Source organism: Odontesthes bonariensis, chromosome 12, assembly GCF_027942865.1.
Source record: "Odontesthes bonariensis isolate fOdoBon6 chromosome 12, fOdoBon6.hap1, whole genome shotgun sequence".
Lineage (NCBI taxonomy): Eukaryota > Metazoa > Chordata > Actinopteri > Atheriniformes > Atherinopsidae > Odontesthes > Odontesthes bonariensis.
Window position 1 is genome coordinate 28,650,976 of NC_134517.1, and position 17,667 is coordinate 28,668,642.

A 17,667-nucleotide genomic window follows, 5' to 3' on the forward strand; every position below is an offset into this window, starting at 1 on the left:
TAATCGCATTTGTACGCAAAATCCAAAAATGAATTCAAAAGTAGTGTGTAGCTTTTAGCATTTAGTTTTATTTTAAATGTGCTGCCATATGAATGAAAGTGCCATAACATTTGTTGTGCAAACACACTTTTAACATCAGCATCTTTCTGTAGTTTTTATGTAGAAGCCTCGCTCCACTGTCTGTTTCCTTGAATGACTTGCTGCTATCAGTTGTGTGTTTTGCCTTTAAGTGATATTTTAGACTGGAACTACTACGCTGAGAAGACAATTCAACTTGGCTGTAAATGCAGGAGTTTTTTTTAAAATTTATTTTGAAATACATGCTTTTATGTTGAAACAAGTAAAACAGGAAGTAGCGCCGGTTAGCTCCGTGAGCTTCACACAGAGACCGAGGAGCACCTGTGACAGCAACAGACTTTTATAATAATAAAATAAATAATAAAACCTGCGTTAATGCGCAATAAAATATTTATCGGCGTTAAATAATTAACACGTTAACGCGATAGTAACGAGTTAACTCGCCCAGCCCTAATGTAAATGCATATCTAAGCTGTGGACTTGATATATCTTTGGTGGGTATTTAATGGCTTTGTATGGGATTCATCAGAGAATGATGTGGCCCTTGATAATGTCTTTAAACTCTTTAAAAGGAGTGAATCTTATATGCACAGACCGATATTATAGTTCTCTGTCATATAGAGAAACCCAGCAACTGCCACATGAATGAATCCCCCAGCTCTTATTCCAAATCTAGAGTCCGATTCCGCGTTAAACACGTCAGAGTTGCCTCGTCTTCAAAGCTCACCTGCTGCTGGTTTTCCCTCTGAGAGTGGAGGCGCGCCTGGATGCATTCCCTGGTCTCCTGGAAGGCCTGCCTCTGGGAGCCCTCAGCAGGGTAATGAGTGCACACTCCCACGATGTTGGTACAGGAGAAGATCAGGATGTTGGACACTATCTGTGGAAGAAACAAAAAAAAAAGGGGGTCTCCGTGTGAGCCAGAGATCACAGAGTCGTACTGTTCATAAGCCATAAACTGGAAGGCATATTTATCGCTTGTGGGTTCCCTTTTATTAGGCCCAATCTGGCCTGGGATGATTTGATTAACTGGATCACGTTCCTGTCAATAAATGCCTACAGATGAATATTTAATTAGAATAATTGTAGCGCCACCTTTTCTCTCTGCTTCATGGAGATCCTTCACTGGAAAAAAATCTAAATCTTACCAAGTATATTTTTCTCATAACACTTGATATAAGACACAACTGCCTAACAAGTGCTATTTCAGCCAGATATAGGGACTTGTTTTAATACAATACATCTTTAACTCAAAAGTCCTAAATATGACATTTTATTTCAAGAAATCTTGACAAGCCAATTTTCACTAGTTCCATTGGCAGATTTTTTTGCTTATTTCAAGCAAAAACGTCTTGTATTTGTTGTTTTTTTACTTATTTTTGGAGGGGCATTTTTTTCCAGTGTTTAAACTGGGCACTAAAGCACAAGATGTCAAAACAGTTTCAACATTTAGGGAGTAATTGTGTGTCGGGCACAGAAACACACTGCATGTAGAGTCCCTCATACATTGTGTCATCGGTTACAGGATTGAGTTACGACTCTTTCACAAAATGTTACACCATGTCCAGTTCCAGGCTCCGAAGCTGCCAGATTTTTCTGATTAAATAGAGGATTTGAGTGTTGAACTGGTGGTAAAAATAAAACATTTAAAGATGCCAGCTTCGATTTCTGAGGAGTTCAGAGGCCTGGTCACCAACTTTGGACTCTTCTGCTGGGTTCTTTGCACGGTTTCCAAGGAGTTTTTGCGGTGTGGTAGGGAGGCATTGTCCTGCTAGTGGAGGTTTCAAACCACAGGGGTGTGTGTTTAGTCTCCGACATTGTCAAGGTGGGTGGTACATGTCCAAATAATAGTCACATAAATGCCAAGGCCGAAGGCTTTTCCAGGGATCATGAAGAGATGCTGTTCTGTCACTGGTTTAGATGTCGCCGCCGTTTGGTGCATGCATGCCTCTCTTATCAAAGGTTTGTGCAGTAAACATGTAAATGTACACTCAGGGTACAAACTCAGAACATTTAGTTTGGGCACACTTGTAACAGAACTGTCACGGAACAGCAAGGTATTTCTCAGTAGAGCTCGAATAAAATGGAACGTGCCGTATATTTAGGCTCGAAATGTGCAGGACAAAGATATGAATGGCTGGACAAAGGTGGTGAGATAGATACAAAGTGTTTGAAGGTTTTTTTTTTCCAGGCCTGCAGCTGTTTTTCCCCTGACGGAGAGAAAAGCGTTCTTTGTTTCCAACGGCTCTGTTTATGTACCTCCCTCCTTGCAGCGGGAACAGGGCGTCTCAACCCTCTCTCCTTAATTTTGACACAGCATTTGTCAGAACATCCTTATATGACCCCGTGAAGACGGTGTCCGTCTCATTAGAGAGCCCGGTAGGGCCGGCGTTAGCTCACATGCTACCAGCTTAAATGTTTTTATATATATATATATATATATATATGGATGCATGTGACGAGACAAAGGCAGCCGGTTTGCTCATCAGTGAAGCACAAGCCGACTGATGACTTCAGCTGAAGTATCTGACCTAATCAGGTTAGATGGTGACATTCCAGGTGCCTGGAATGTGACAGCTGAAACGTGCATTTATTAACACAAGTTAGCACATTTAATGAGCAAAACCTGAGCTTTAGCAACTCAACAGTCTTATTTATCTACTTTTTATTTGTTTATTGGCATCGTCTTGCTGAAATATGCAAGGTGTTCCCTGAAAAAGATGCTCTATACCCTTCAGTGCTGCTCCCTTTCCTCTTTGGTCTTTAGCTTAGCGTCCATGAGTTCCAACGAGAATTTCAGATTCTAAATTGTTTGACCACAGACCAGTTTTCCCACTTTGATTCAGTTAATTTCAAACAAGCTTTTGGTCCAGACTCGTGTTCAAAGAAGGCTTCTTCTCTGCATGATGGAGCTTTAACCTGCATCTGTGGATGTTACGTTGAGCTGTGTTCACAGGCACTGATTCCTGGAAGTGTTCCTGAGCCCATGCAGAGCTTCCCGAGGGCCTGAAGGTCACACATATCCGATACAATAATCATTTTTAGCCATGTCCTATGCACAGACAGATATGTCTCCAGGTTCTCAGAATTCTTTGCTGACATTATGGACTGTAGATTAAGGAATATTCAAAGCAATTTGTTGCTGAATCTCTGCCTAATGTACTCTACCTCTCTAAGGTGCTCTTTTTTCTTGTTTTTTTTTAAATCCAATCGGATTTCTGACCAGCAGCCAACCAACCTAATTAGTTGCAACATGTTTCTCCAACAGTTCTGTGCCTTTTGTTTATCTTGTTCCAACATTTTAAAGACAGTAAGATAGTAAAATGCCTCACTTACCATTTCATACATTGTTTATGTTCCATTTAGAGTAAAATACTCGTTTTGCATTCTATTTACAGTTTATACGGTGTCCCAACTTCGTAAAAAACGTAAAACAATTGAGAAACAGACGAGGCCTCATACTGAAAGCATGTTTACCTTACAAAGAGTGAGAAACAGCAGCTACATTATGTGTCTTCTGTGTCAACCAAAACAAATGCACATTTCAGCAGAAACTCAACATCTAACTTGAGGAAACATGTAGCGGTAAGTTTCCTAAACTCGTTTTTTTTTTCCCCATGGATAGGTGAATGTTTGTTTTTTAGGTTACATATGGGTTACATATGTTTTAAACATTTCCTAAGTCTCTCTTATTTTTATTGAAGTTCTTGAATTTACCTGGATTATTTTTAAGTTAAGCTATTTTGTAATTAATTAATTAATTAATTAATTTTAATGTATTTTATCAATTGGATGAACTCTAATTTGCCTAAAGATGATTATTTAGTATTTTTGTCTGTCTGATTGAATGCTTGTGTTAACAAATAAATCAGACGTTACTCAACAGTTACTCAGTACTCGAGTAGTTTTTTCACCAAGCACTTTTTTACTCTTACTCAAGTAATTATTTGGATGACTACTTTTTACTTTTACTTGAGTAATATTATTCTGAAGTAACAGTACTTTTACTTGAGTACAATTTTTGGCTACTCTACCCACCTCTGGTTGTAGTGTATAACTTTCACAAAACCAAATCAAATATTAAGTAACCTGGTGTGCCGTTTGTTCACTATAACCTGAAATCTCAAGCATGTAAAAGAGAAATCGGGTGTATTTGTACTAAAGAGGGTCTTCATCACACATGATAAAGACTTCAGGTCTGTGGCAGCAAAGAGATACAATTGTCAGTCTTGTTCCTATTCTAACTTGGTTAGAAAATAGGACAGTGAGATCTAATTTCGTTTCATAAGTGAAGGTAAATTGCCCTGGTATTCTCCTGTTTAAACATCGTATGCGTTTTACTGAACCGAGCTCAGAGGCAAATTGAAAAAAAGCCTGTTGGCTGTTTTGACCATCAGGCTTCTGCAGCTTCCAGATGAATTTCAGAGCAACTCAGATTACACTGGAAATGATCAGTTAGCTTTCTTTATCGAGCCCCAAACTGCAACATAACAGCCGTCTGTGTGTTTTCTAATACAGCAGAAGTTCCATTTTAATGTAATAATTGAAGAAAATGATCCACGGATGTCAACGTTTTGATTGTATTATTCTCTCATCCTTTAGTGGAAGCCATTGTTCCTGTATGTTTCTTTTTTTTTTTACCATCTGAAAAACATTGCCAGAATCAAAGGAATAGTGTCTAAACCAGACGAAGAGAGACTGATCCATGCGTTTGTCTCCAGCAGGTTAGACTGCTGTAACGGCCTGCTCACTGGGCTCTCTAAACGGGCTGTAAGACAGCTGCAGTACATCCAGAACGCTGCTGCTCGAGTCCTGACTAGAACCAGGAAATATGACCATATTAGTCCAGCGCTCAGGTCTCTGCTCTGGCTTCCTGTCGCTCAGAGAATAGACTTTAAAACAGACCAGAGGGATGTGTCATCTTGTTTTATTTACTGTTTGGCAAATTATGTCAGCCAGATTTTCTTGTCTATGCCCAGACATGCGGTAAATCCACTGCAACCCTGAACCCACAGAGCCCTCCAACAAATCCAGATTAACTCTTGCAAACAGTATTGAGTTTGTTGGTATACCCCTGCTGCATAGTGCCAATATATCCTTTGCCATATGGAAATCTAATGGTTTTTAGCTGGCTACAAGCATTTGTTTGTCTGTATGGTTCCATATCATAGAGCCGATTAATTTCCCCTCCTTTTTCTGTCACAATTGGGTCATTCCACCCAAATTAAAGTATTTTTTTATACATTTGTAACAATTCAAAATGTGCATCGGTCAATCTCAAGTGATTTTATTTAATTTTTTACAAGGTTTTTAAGCCAAAAATGGTTGCATTTTTTTTCAGTCCTGTTACCAAAACTCACGTGACTTTTAAAAAGCATGTTTAAAAGCATATAAAATATATTTTTTATTTTCCCCTCCAGAAAGTGTTTGTTTTAAGGGAATGGTTAGTTTTATGTTAAAGTAATTAATATTTGTGACCAAAAAGTCCCTTTATATACACAGAAATTATGTTTTTCTTAAAGATCAAAAGGCACATTTATCATTTCAATGAGATCCACAGCTTAAGTTCATCAAATTTATTATCATGTAATTTATTAAACATTTAGTTATTTAGTCTCCATTTAAGCTTAAATATGAGGGTAATGCTTCCAGAGAAACATACTGTGTGACCTGGTTTCTTGTGTGCATGCAATTTACAGATTACATAAAATAGTAGGATAAAGGCTCCTTAAAAGGGGGTGGGGGTGGGGGTGGATATCTGTGGGAAACCCTGTTTTAAGGCATGCTTGCATGTGGGTGCCTGAATGAAATTAGTTTATTTATTTGAAGCGAATAAGTACATCCAGGTTTTACACACCCTTTCCAAGTTTCCAACTATCAAACAGCTTGCAAGCTGCCATGTGCCCAAGTGTTAAAAGACGTTGTTTCTGCTAAGTGCAAGGCATACAGTAAGTCCTGGGACTGGCAGCCAGCAGCAAAGCAAAGCCAGCAGGCAATTCTTTTCATAGAGCCGTTTAATGGGCTGATTCAGCCAGCTGAATCACATCAACACCATGGGCCTCTCTGTTGCCGGAACAAACTGAACAAACACAGCACGTCTTTATCAAGTCAAATCCCCTCAGCGGGTCTCAGCGCAATATCAAGCACACACTCAGAAGGAGGAGTGACCCGTGGAAGGCAAACCTGGAGGCCCGGCATGTCCAGGACAAATAAAGACATGAGGTGTGAGACAGAGAGAAGATGGAGAATTTAGATAAATGTGACTCGGGCTATTTATGCTTCTCATTAATCACAGTTTACTTACACTGGACTGACTCACTGAGGATAAAGGAGAAACACTTAAGATAAAGAGTCAAACCACGGGAGACTTTTTACGTCCACAGGAGTTTCTTTCCCATGAAATTCCTTATTTTAGCTGCTTCTATACATCTAGCTCTCCTAGAATGTAAAAACTACTTTCCTAATCCCTCATCATTCACTGACAAATGCCCCTCCAAAAATAAGTAAAAAAAAAACAACAAATACGAGACGTTTTTGCTTGAAATAAGCAAAAAAAATTGCCAATGGAACTAGTGAAAATCGGCTTGTCAAGATTTCTTGAAATAAGATGTGATATTTAGGACTTTTGAGATAAAAGTGATCTTGAAATTAGCTTAAAAACCTCTTCAAATGAACAAAAAATCTTGTTTCATGTGAAATGACTCAAAACAAGATGTTTTCAACACTTTTTCACTTAACAAGATATTACAGATGTATTGTCTTCAAACAAGTCCCTATTTCTGGCTGAAATGGTACTTGTTAGGCAGTTGTGTCTTATATCAAGTGTAATGAGATACTCAATGAGACAAATATACTTGGTAAGATTTAGATTTTTTCCAGTGCAACTGTGTTCAGCTGAATTCAAATGCATCTGCCGGCAGACTGAATAACAATCTGGCCGAATCTAACACGACCAAAGGTTTAAACTTATCGAAGAAGAAGATCTGGGCAGCAGCTCGTCTTATAAGAGCAGCTGTGCGACTGCATCTTCTGCTCGAGGTTACCAATCAGCCTCAAACTACTCTTTAAACTCTTCAATCTGCTCGAAGCTCTTCTTCATCACAGCTCAGTGAATTCGGAGTGATATCGTGGAGAAATGAGACAGCATCAACGAGGCGCTCGTGAAGCACGATGAGGCATTGTTCTGCCGGGACAAAGAGACATTTCATGGTGGGAGTTTAACTTCAAAGAAAAAAAAATAATTCAATGAACCACCAGAGCGATTGAGTCAGTAGCTATATTTCTGAAAATAAATGTTTTATGCAAATACAAACATCCACAAACATGCAAAAAGATTGATTATTCTGCATAGATCTGAGTGAAAACATCCTTAGAAGGGACGTTGGCCTCACATTATGGATGAATTATAATCCTCACACCACACAAACTCATCACCCATCCATTACTTTGCTCTCAATTAAACGTCTTCGTTTAAGATGCCACAAAACTGTTCATCTCTTAACTAATATTCCAATATTATTTCATACGTTTCTTATGTTTTTGGTTCAAAACTTTAATCCTCTCGGACAAACAACTCTCAGTGCACAAAAGTGTATTTGAGGTTAAATTCCTCCTGACAGCTGAAGCCGAAGAATTACACTGAAACCATTCTCGTTTTTTAAGTTTGAAAGGGTCTCATTAACATGCTTTGGGAACTGCTGCATGGCATAAAAAGCTTCAGTCTGCTCCAGCGTTGCGCCACGTGTTTCCCAAGATGCTGAAAATGAACGTAAACAGCAGACTTGGGTTTTAAATCGGCTTTAAACTGCCCAATTTTGACGTTTAAAAAGGGATTTCCTGCTACCTTTAGTTAGCCGTCCTGCCACAGCTGTGCATACGGCTCCACTGAGCTCTCGCAGGATCCCGCCTACACACTGTCATAGAAACGGCATGCCTCAGATAAAGTCTTTCAACGGTCAATACAAATATTCCCCAGCAGCAGACTTATTCTATTAATACTGCGAGCACTCACCCAGACCTTATTTGGAAACCATATGGGCTTTTCCACAAAACAGAGGCAAAGAGGCAGCAGAAAAGGAAAAAAAAAGGCTTCCCATGTTCAAAACAGAGATCATCCCCGAATAAGAACACAGAAATGTATCAACTGCAGCGTATACACTGCATGTGGGTTCACAAACCTCGTTGACATTGGCTATTTTTCATGCTTTTGACCCCAAAAAATGGTTCAAGAGGACCAATTTTCACAGAATGACCAGAAGATGAACAGCCTAAATTTAGGTCCCAGCGTGCGTGTCAGCAGTGATGCCACAAACAAGCTGCTGCAGGTAACATTACCAAACACCAGCATCTGAATTCCCAGCGAACAACAGAAAAACTGCTGAGGAGAGGCGATGTGATGCAACACTCCAGCCTGCAAAACAGCAGTCCCACAGGTATTTCACTCCTCTGTGTCCCTGTTTGCTTTAACATCTAATTAATAGAATTCAGAGCTTCAATGAAAAAAACGGCTGCATGTAGACGTTACTGTGAGGCATTAAATCAGTTGTTTCTGATGAGTAAACTGCAGCCTTGTGAGGCTTCCATAAACACACAGAACAACAGATTTCTGAAAGTTAATGAGTCATTTATGGAGACGTCCCATACAGCTGTAATAATTCATAATCAATTTGTCACAGTTTTGGTTTTATTTTATCACAAGATGAGAATGATCCAGCCTTCAATTATTCATTTTAAAGGGCTACATCTTGAAATCTCTAGTTAATCATCTTAGAACTGAGACTACAACCAGAGGCGGACCTAGCTAAATTTACGACCTGGGCGAACCACCCCCCCCCGCCCCAAAAAAAAGACTTAATGCCACCAACACGGCAACATATTATATTATTTGTATTATTTTATTATATATAATCTTAAATACAAAAAGGTACAAAAAGATACCTCATGTAGCTTACAAAATGCCATGACAATGTATATTAGAAGTTATTTAGCTCATAACAATAAAAAAAAATCCACAGGTAGGACTTCTGTGCGAATTTGCACTTGTGTTGCAAACACAAACCAGACCAGGTTGACTTTGAGTGAAATTAATTGCATGACATGATGCCTCAATTCTAATTCTAGTTCAGAAAAACTAAAAATCAAATACAGTTGTGGCTAATAGCAACATATTAGAAAGAGGCTAATAAATCACCTATAGCCTACTCTAGAAAACTGGCGAGTTTTGTTTTGTTTTTGTTTTTGTTGTTTTGAGGGCACTCGTGCAGAAAATTATTAGAAATTAATTAGAAATTATACATTTCCACTAGTTCCGCTAACGGGTTAAATTAAATTTTGGGTAGTGCAGCTACCGGGTTAATTTAACAGAAATTTACCCTTAAATTTACCCTTTTTATGCAAAATGAGCTTTGCAAGCGCGTAGCACTAATTGTTGAGGATGTGCACAAGGGATGCTCCAAACAAAGAGGCAGCCGGGATAAACACATGTATCCATAATCAAAAGCAAGCATATTTCTGGCCTAAGAATGAACTAATAGAATCCTTGGACAACAAGCAACACTTTGCAGCTCCTTTTTCTAGGTTTACATGAAGCTTGTGACACAGTGAATCCTACAATGTTAAAACTTATTCAGACCTATTAGTGTAGGACTGCCTCAGGGCTCAATGCTGGGACCACTGCCGTTCATCACATATATTCAAATAGTCTTCTTTCTTTCTTTTTTGTAACGTTTCTCTTGGCTGCGCTGCCTCCCTACATGTCTGTGGATTATCATAAAGAGAAGAGGATGGAGTTTGTCTATAAATAAATAATCAGGAACTCTTGTGAGTATTAGATATTTAATTTACATTTAAATATTAAATTATAAATATAAATGATGAGTCTTCTAACAGCTGTCTCTCTGTGTTTATTTGCTAAATAATAAATGTCTTCCAAAGGACATCAAACTGTTATCGGTGAGTAGATGAATGTATTCTATGCCAGAAATAAGGTCCAGGTTTAAAAAAAAAACAAAAAAAACGAACTTCCCCTTTAAGGTTCTTTAATCATTTAACTGGAGAATTACTCTGGTCACAGAATTTCCTTGTTTCTTTAAAGCTGCAGTCGGCAGGTTTTCAAAATTGCGAGTCTAAAGTCGGAAAATTCGAACTGATACAACTTTCAGGTCCCTCCCCCAACCTCTAACAAGCTCCGAATCGCCCCCCAAACCCCTCCCCCTCTGTGGACGAGGTTGTGCACGTGAGTTCACACCAGTGTGAGAGCACACAAGCTGGGGCAGACTCACGCTCAGCAGCGTGTGCACAAGCTGTGATTGACAGGTAGGATTCCTCCACCCTAACTTGATTGGTTAAAAACAGCCGGGAGCGCTCGATTTTTGCAAGCATGATTACAGGCTTCAGAGGGAGCTACAGATTTCGTTATTTTTACTAAACAGCCTATTTAATATTCTACTTCCAGAATCCCATGACAGTTCAAGCTAATATGACTAAAAAAAAGTTGCCGACCGCAGCTTTAAGGTTGGTGTAATTTTTTATGTAATTAAAAACAAGTTATTAATTTAAACAGCTAAAAAGAAGTGAGGTATGTCTTTTTATGACATCAATTTAATTAGTTTTTTTATTGACAAGTAAATAATTGACAAAAACTTCATTTTAACTATGAAATTGCCGAGAAAGTTGCAGAGAAAGTTACCCAAAGTGTCGATATTAATCCCGTAGTATCTCCTAAATCTCTCCCACACCTTTTTTCTTTTGCTGTATTATTCCATATCCACCCTAAACATCTCTATATTGCTGATAACTCACTTTTTGACACACCGGTTCAGATAGAAGGCGTCCATTCGCGACCTCCCACTGATAGTGTTCTTGTAGAGGAATGTCTTAATGAGCATGTCCCTGTTATGTTTCTATCACTTGCTCCTCTGGTTGGGTTTAGGGGAGGCCTGACATAACAAGAGCAGAGGGGTGAACAAAAAGCAGACCATCGAGGGTACCGACGTACAAATGTCATAGATCCCTCGCAGTTATGTACCCTTAAATCTTAACCTAGATAGATTTGGGAATAAAAAAGTTGCCAGTTTTATCTCAACACCACATATGAAAGGACTTTAAAATAAGATAATTACCTCTATGGCAGGCTACGCCTTAAGAAAATAAGAAAAGAAAGAAGAAATATGGTCTAACCATTTAATTTGCTTTATCTAGATGAATAACTGGAATTCCTATCAAGTAATCGAGCTGGAAAAGACTGGAAAAGCGGGAGTGAAAGCTCAAGAAACGGGGGTATGTGAGAAGATCCTTAAGTCTGCCACATATTGAGAAAGACCAGACAGAGCAAATAATTAAGGTAAGACATTATTAACGATTACATTTTGAAATATTTGGTTGATTTTAATAGGGCTGGGCGAGTTGACGCGTTATTATCGAGAGTAACGCACTAATTATTTAACGCCGATAAATATTTTATTAACGCAATTTTTTTTTTTTAAATTTAAAAAAAACAAACATTTATTTTGTAAAAGTCTGTTGCTCACAGGCTTTTATTTTGTAAAAGTCTGTTGCCGTCTGCTGTGGAACCAGAAAAGAAAGTAATCGGCGGATCCACCAAACATGGAGAAGGGTACGGAACTTTTACTCGGCCATTTTCATTTTAAAGTTCTTCCAGACGGCGGAGTCGACAGAACCAAAGTCATCTGTAAACACTGCCAAGTTGAATTGTCTTCTCACCGTAGTAGTTCCAGTCTAAAATATCACTTAAAGGCAAAACACACAACTGATAGCAGCAAGTCATTCAAGGAAACAGACAGTGGAGCGAGGCTTCTACATAAAAACTACAGAAAGATGCTGATGTTAAAAGTGTGTTTGCACAACAAATGTTATGGCACTTTCATTCATATGGCAGCACATTTAAAATAAAACTAAATGCTAAAGGCTATACACTACTTTTGGATTCATTTTTGGATTTTGCGTATAAATGCGATTAATCGTGATTAATCAGGGAAATCATGTGATTAATTAGATTAAAAATTTGTAATCATTGCCCAGCCCTAGTTTTTAACATTCAAACTACAGTGAGAGCAAGATCACATCATTTTACTGAAAACTGAAATAATCCAAACAGAGTTGGACCATTTTTACATTAAATTTTTGATTAGGTTATCATATCAATAGCCAAATGTACACCACAGTCTTTGTCCGCACACTGTGGCACATTGTGTGCTTTAAGGCTAAATGCAGGTCATGTGCTGCATGCTGATTATCGTGAGCAGCCCGCTGCCAGCCTGATTCTGCAGGGCAATGTGCAAGAGGGTTAAAGTATCTCACGTGAACCCCTGCACTTATTTTTTGTTGGATTTTACCTCGAAAGCTGTCAGCTGGTATCTTAATACCTTTGTAACCAGGAACAAATCTAATGGCATGAACCAAGCAAATATAGTACAAAGAAACTCTTGAATTTCCTTTGATCAGAGATGTACTGTTGGTTCTTTTTAACAAAGTAAACCTCACATAGTTTGCAAAAACACCCCATTGAGACCATATTGTTTCAAAGCACTCATATTATGCAATATGACTCACATACACATATTATATATACACATTTACACTGTGCAAAGAGGCCTCATTGGGTCAGTCCAGCACATATAAGCGGGGCAAGATGCTGGCAAATACACTACTGGTAATAAGTTTTAGAACACCCCAATTTTCCCAGTTATTTATTGCAATGCAAGTCGTTCAAGTCCAATGAATAGCTTGAAATTGTACAAAGGTAAGTGGTGAACTGCCAGAGGTTAAAACAAAAGGTTAGGTTACCCAAATCTGAAAAATAATGTAAATTTCAGAATTAATTATTTTCAGGGGACACAAAATGGGTTAATAATTTTGACAATCAAGGTTGATCAAGCCTTTAAAGCTGGTGCTACTAATTCCTACAGGTCTTCCAACATTACTTGATTACCCCGTCTACATAAAAGCAGTGTTGGAACACATTGTGGTACCATATCCTCGTGAGCATCAGTTGAACAGTATTGTACAGCAGAAAGTAGTGTTTTGCTACAAAAATGGCGAGAAGAAGGCAATTAACAAAGGAAGAGAGACGGACCATAATAACAATTAAAAACTACAAAGAAGGTCAAGGTGGGAAGAACCTTCTGAAGAATATTTGAATTCTATTGAAGAAAGAATGAGTGTGTTCAGCTGTTATATCAGCCAAATTTGGCAAAATACATTTTGGTCCATAAATTGATTCCATGATTTCTTTTTTTTTTTTTAGCTCCAATTGCTTATTTGTATTATGCTTTCATTTCATGTCAGAGTGCAATGAGACATTAAAGTAATAATTTCCAATAAAAAACTAGAGAAATTGGGGTGTTCTAAAACTTTTGACCGGTAGTGTATGTCGTTAATGTAACTCCATAACCAAGTGGTGGGATAGTAGCGTACAGAAACATGTGCTGAGTTTGAGTTAGAGGTCCCAAAGTGGGAGATACCTCGAAAGCTGGTGGAGAGTAACAGAGCTAAGATCCTGTGGGACTTCCAGGTCCAGACTGATAAACCGATGAACCAACCGGACTCTGAGGTGGTCGACAGGCAGCAGAAGAAGGCATTAGTGATAGATAAAGCAATTCAAACGTCATATAAACGTCGAGAAGAAGGAACACGAAAAGCTTGCAAAATACTAAAGGCGAAAGGAGGAAGTGGTACCAGGAACAATATCAGAGATATCCGTCCAGGAGGGTGCAGTCCAAGGAACAGCTAAGAAACTGCGTGGAAAGTTCAAGCTCCCACGCCTCCGGTAGACAACCCAAGCTCGAATAGGGGGAATGTGGAATAAATAAAATATATACACTCACAGATGTGCAAAATTAAATTCCTACAAACAGCTCTTGAAATGATCATGTGCAACAGTTAGTCATGCTGAAGACCAGCACCAGAAAACACGTCACAGTAACGTTACCTTGGCCCAAGAATCAAACCCCATTAATATAAAAATGTATAAGCTGCAGCCATGTGGACTTTTGCTACCGTCTGATCATGTATTCTGTAACTTATAGACTCAACCACATACCTGTAACTCCCAGTTTTAAGCATTTACAGGTGAGAGCAGAGTGGAAGTAAGGAACTGTGAGTGCAAAGGTATATAAGGCACCCTGCATGTGTTGTGACAAACCTATTAAACAAACATAAAAGGAGATAAATTGCTCTATCTCAGGTAACCAAAACTCAACGTGTTTTACTCTTTGTACTAAACATTTCATTCACTATGTGCATCAAAAATCGTGCCTTTGTGAGAGAAAACAGAAGAGAAACAACAGGAAATTAAAGAAAACTTAAAATTACATGCTTAAGAGCTGCATAAAACACTCATCTGGCGAAAGCCCCCCCCGGCCAAGGACCTGTGAAGGTGCGGTTAAAGGACAAAAACTGTATAATTCACCAGAATCATGCCTCTGTACTCCTGACAGCCAGTCTCACGACCTTCTGGAAACAAGTAAAGAATTTGATAACAAATATTTCAGCGTCACCATGGTGGTTTCAAGCAGCCATGAAGCCTCGCGGTGAACTCCTGCTAACACCAAAGGTCATCCTCTGAGTCATGCCTTTGAAGAAGAAAGACAAATCCACTGACGAACAGAAGAAAAAAGGCGTATTTCATTTTTCATCTGGCGCTTCAAAAGAGTTGGTGGGGGGATACTGACGAACTGGAGATTCTTTCCAAATATAGAGTCCGCACTTCAACTCAGGTCAAACTACAGAACAAGACTGCAAGGTACTCAAATTAATTATCCTCCGATGCTTTAAAAACCCTCAGAAGATACAAAGCCAGCACACCAATATCCACGCTGACCAAAGGCAGTAATTAGAACCTGTAGGAAGGTTTGTTGGGTTTATATAAAGCCAGGAAGTGCACCATTGGTAACATCCTCTCCACAATACTGCAGAAAACCAGAGATAATCAGAGAAAGATGCCCCCTCTTGTGCCTGAATGGTGAGACACTAATGTGCCCCCCTATGATGGCATATCCTAGAATAATACTTGCACATTCAAAGCTGGTTTCACCAAAGATCTCGACAGTCTATCGACACGAACAGCTGCAGCGAACCCAATACTCAGTCCTTTTCTGCACATAAAACATCCAGGACCAGCACTGAGCTAAAAAAAAGCTCGAGACCCAAAGATACTGTAGATGTGCCCGTAAAACAAAGGAAAACGAAGGCTAGGGCTGTGTTCGAAACCGCATACTTCTCCTACTACTCCTACTACTGAAATGTTGGGTATGCATCATGAGGTTACTACTCATACTCAAACTACCCAAGATGCAACGTAACGTGACGTCGCCGATCGTCATTTCCTGTCAAATCGGCAGTTTCAAGCTAGCTACAACGAGGGTAGGTTCACTTCCTGTTTTCAAAACAAAAGCACCAATTGTATCGTAATGGCTTTCCCTATGATAAAAGGCAACGGGAAGTGCGTTGCTCACTGCGGCTAGCTTTAGTAGCGCCGAATTCGTCGGAACAAAATTGTAAATAGCCGCCATTTTGTCAGGTTTTCAACACGTTGGGGATCTAAACGACTACTTTCTCACCTGAAAATGTTTCAAATGTTGCTAAAGTTTACAGAGTTTAGAGCTTAAGAGAAATCAGCTTCAGGCCGGCTGATTTCGGCTCGGGCAGGAGCGAATTGCATTGTGGGTAAACGCTCTGCATACTGTCTGATCGATCAGTATGCAGAATGGAAGTATGTAGTATGTAGTATGCGGTTTCGAACACAGCCTAGGTCGTGTGCTCGTGCAGGAAGATGCAGCCCACAATAAATACGTTTAAAGATGATGAGAAACTTCATTTAAAGGGTAAAAATGGCGTCCGTTGGAGTAATTATCGCGTCGTAACCGGACCACGGAGTTCTGATTTCTAACCTTAACTTATTGGTGTTACTGCTTAAAGCAGATGACAACGTTTCATCGTACAGAGTTGTGTTTACCTGTAACCAAGGCAACCACCATGAAGGTGATGGTCATGATGTAAAGGGAAAACGTTTTCGCCCTAATTGAGATGTTTTTTGACTCTTAAAGGGATAGTTCGCCTCTTTTGACATGAAGCTGTAGGACATCCTATATTAGCAATATCAGTTATTAAATTTGACTTACCCCCTGCTGCGTCCAGCCTCGTTTTGGCGTTGACGAAAGTAGGCCGGCTAGTTGGCTGGGGCCACAAAAATAAAGCGTTTTGCTTCTCAAAACAATATGCGTTCAAAAGAGAAATACATTTGCATCACAAAATCGTTACTCTTTTCGGTCTGCACAGCAGGCAGTGATATGAAGGGAGAGAAAATAGGGCCCCAGCCAACTAGCCGGACTACCTTCGTCAACGCCAAAAGGAGGCTGGAACTCTGCTCACAGGACGCAGCAGGGGGTAAGAAAATGTTCATAAATGATGTTGCTAATATGGGATGTCATACAGCTTCATGTCAAAAGAGGCGAACTGCCCCTTTAAGCAATTAGGGTTACAATCTAAACCCAATCAGAAAGTAACAAAGGTGTTTTCGTGAAGTGTTCCTTAATGGTGGTAAAACATCCGTCTTAGGTTCGTCTCAATCTCAAGTCACACAAAGGTGTAAAAGTTGGAAGGGCTGCACTTAAAGGATAAGACCGGTTTTTTGACATTGGGCCCTTGATTTCACATTATAGCATGATGTTCTACTCACCCCTGCTTGTTGTTTGTCATTTGGAGCTGTTCCGAAGATATTCGCGAGGCGTCTGGCTGCTCTCTTGAGATATTCGGCCATGAAACGGTTTCCTATGGGCAAGCTCATACAGGCACAAACTATGCTGTTTATAATTTATTAATTACTCTACACTAGCACTGATAACGTGGAGGTGCGTCGCTTACTTAAAAAAATCCGGGTTATTGTAATTTTGATTTTTTTGTCGTAAAGTGGGTGTTACTGACGTCATCGTCGTGCTACTGCCACAGACAGCCCACAGACCTGCTGCCTATTTATTCATTCGGCTAAAATTCAAAATTAGTAACCCGGATTTTTTTAAGTAAGCGACGCACCTCCACGTTATCAGTGCTGGTGTAGAGTAATTAATAAATTATAAACAGCATAGTTTGTACCTGTATAAGCTTGCCCATAGGAAACCGTTTCATGGCCGAATATCTCAAGAGAGCAGCCGGACGCCTCGCGAATATCTTCGGAACAGCTCCAAATGACCAACAACAAGCAGGGGTGAGTAGAACATCATGTTATAATGTGAAATCAAGGGCCCAATGTCAAAAAACCGGTCTTATCCTTTAACTGCACCTCAAACTCCACCCTCCTTCCTCCTTTACTTTCGGGCTTTTTATAGCAAAGATTTAAGAACTACGTCTGCTCCGACACCAAAATGATGTCGGTTTAATCTGATTATCTTTTAACAGATAGCTGCCAAGTAATCAGGACACTCTAAAGTAATGTTTCCCCATTCTAAAAGCTCTATTGTACAGGCTACAAGAGGAAAATAAAGCCGTTCTTCATCTCATAACAAGAGGGAAACAATCGCTCTGTACGTGAAAAAGAGACAACATGAACTCAATTGGTTATGTCATGCTTTGCTTGCA

General features: G+C 39.4%; 1 protein-coding gene across 3 annotated transcripts in view; it reads right to left on the minus strand.

Annotated features, from left to right (window-relative positions):
* Positions 1–17,667, minus strand: part of adcy5 (adenylate cyclase 5) — a 111,531-nt gene that overhangs the window by 58,206 nt on the left and 35,658 nt on the right. For all 3 annotated transcript variants that reach the window (XM_075479986.1, XM_075479987.1, XM_075479985.1), the window contains exon 2: positions 806–955. In XM_075479986.1, coding sequence (XP_075336101.1) covers positions 806–955 — 150 coding nt within the window. The remainder of the gene's footprint in view (positions 1–805; positions 956–17,667) is intronic.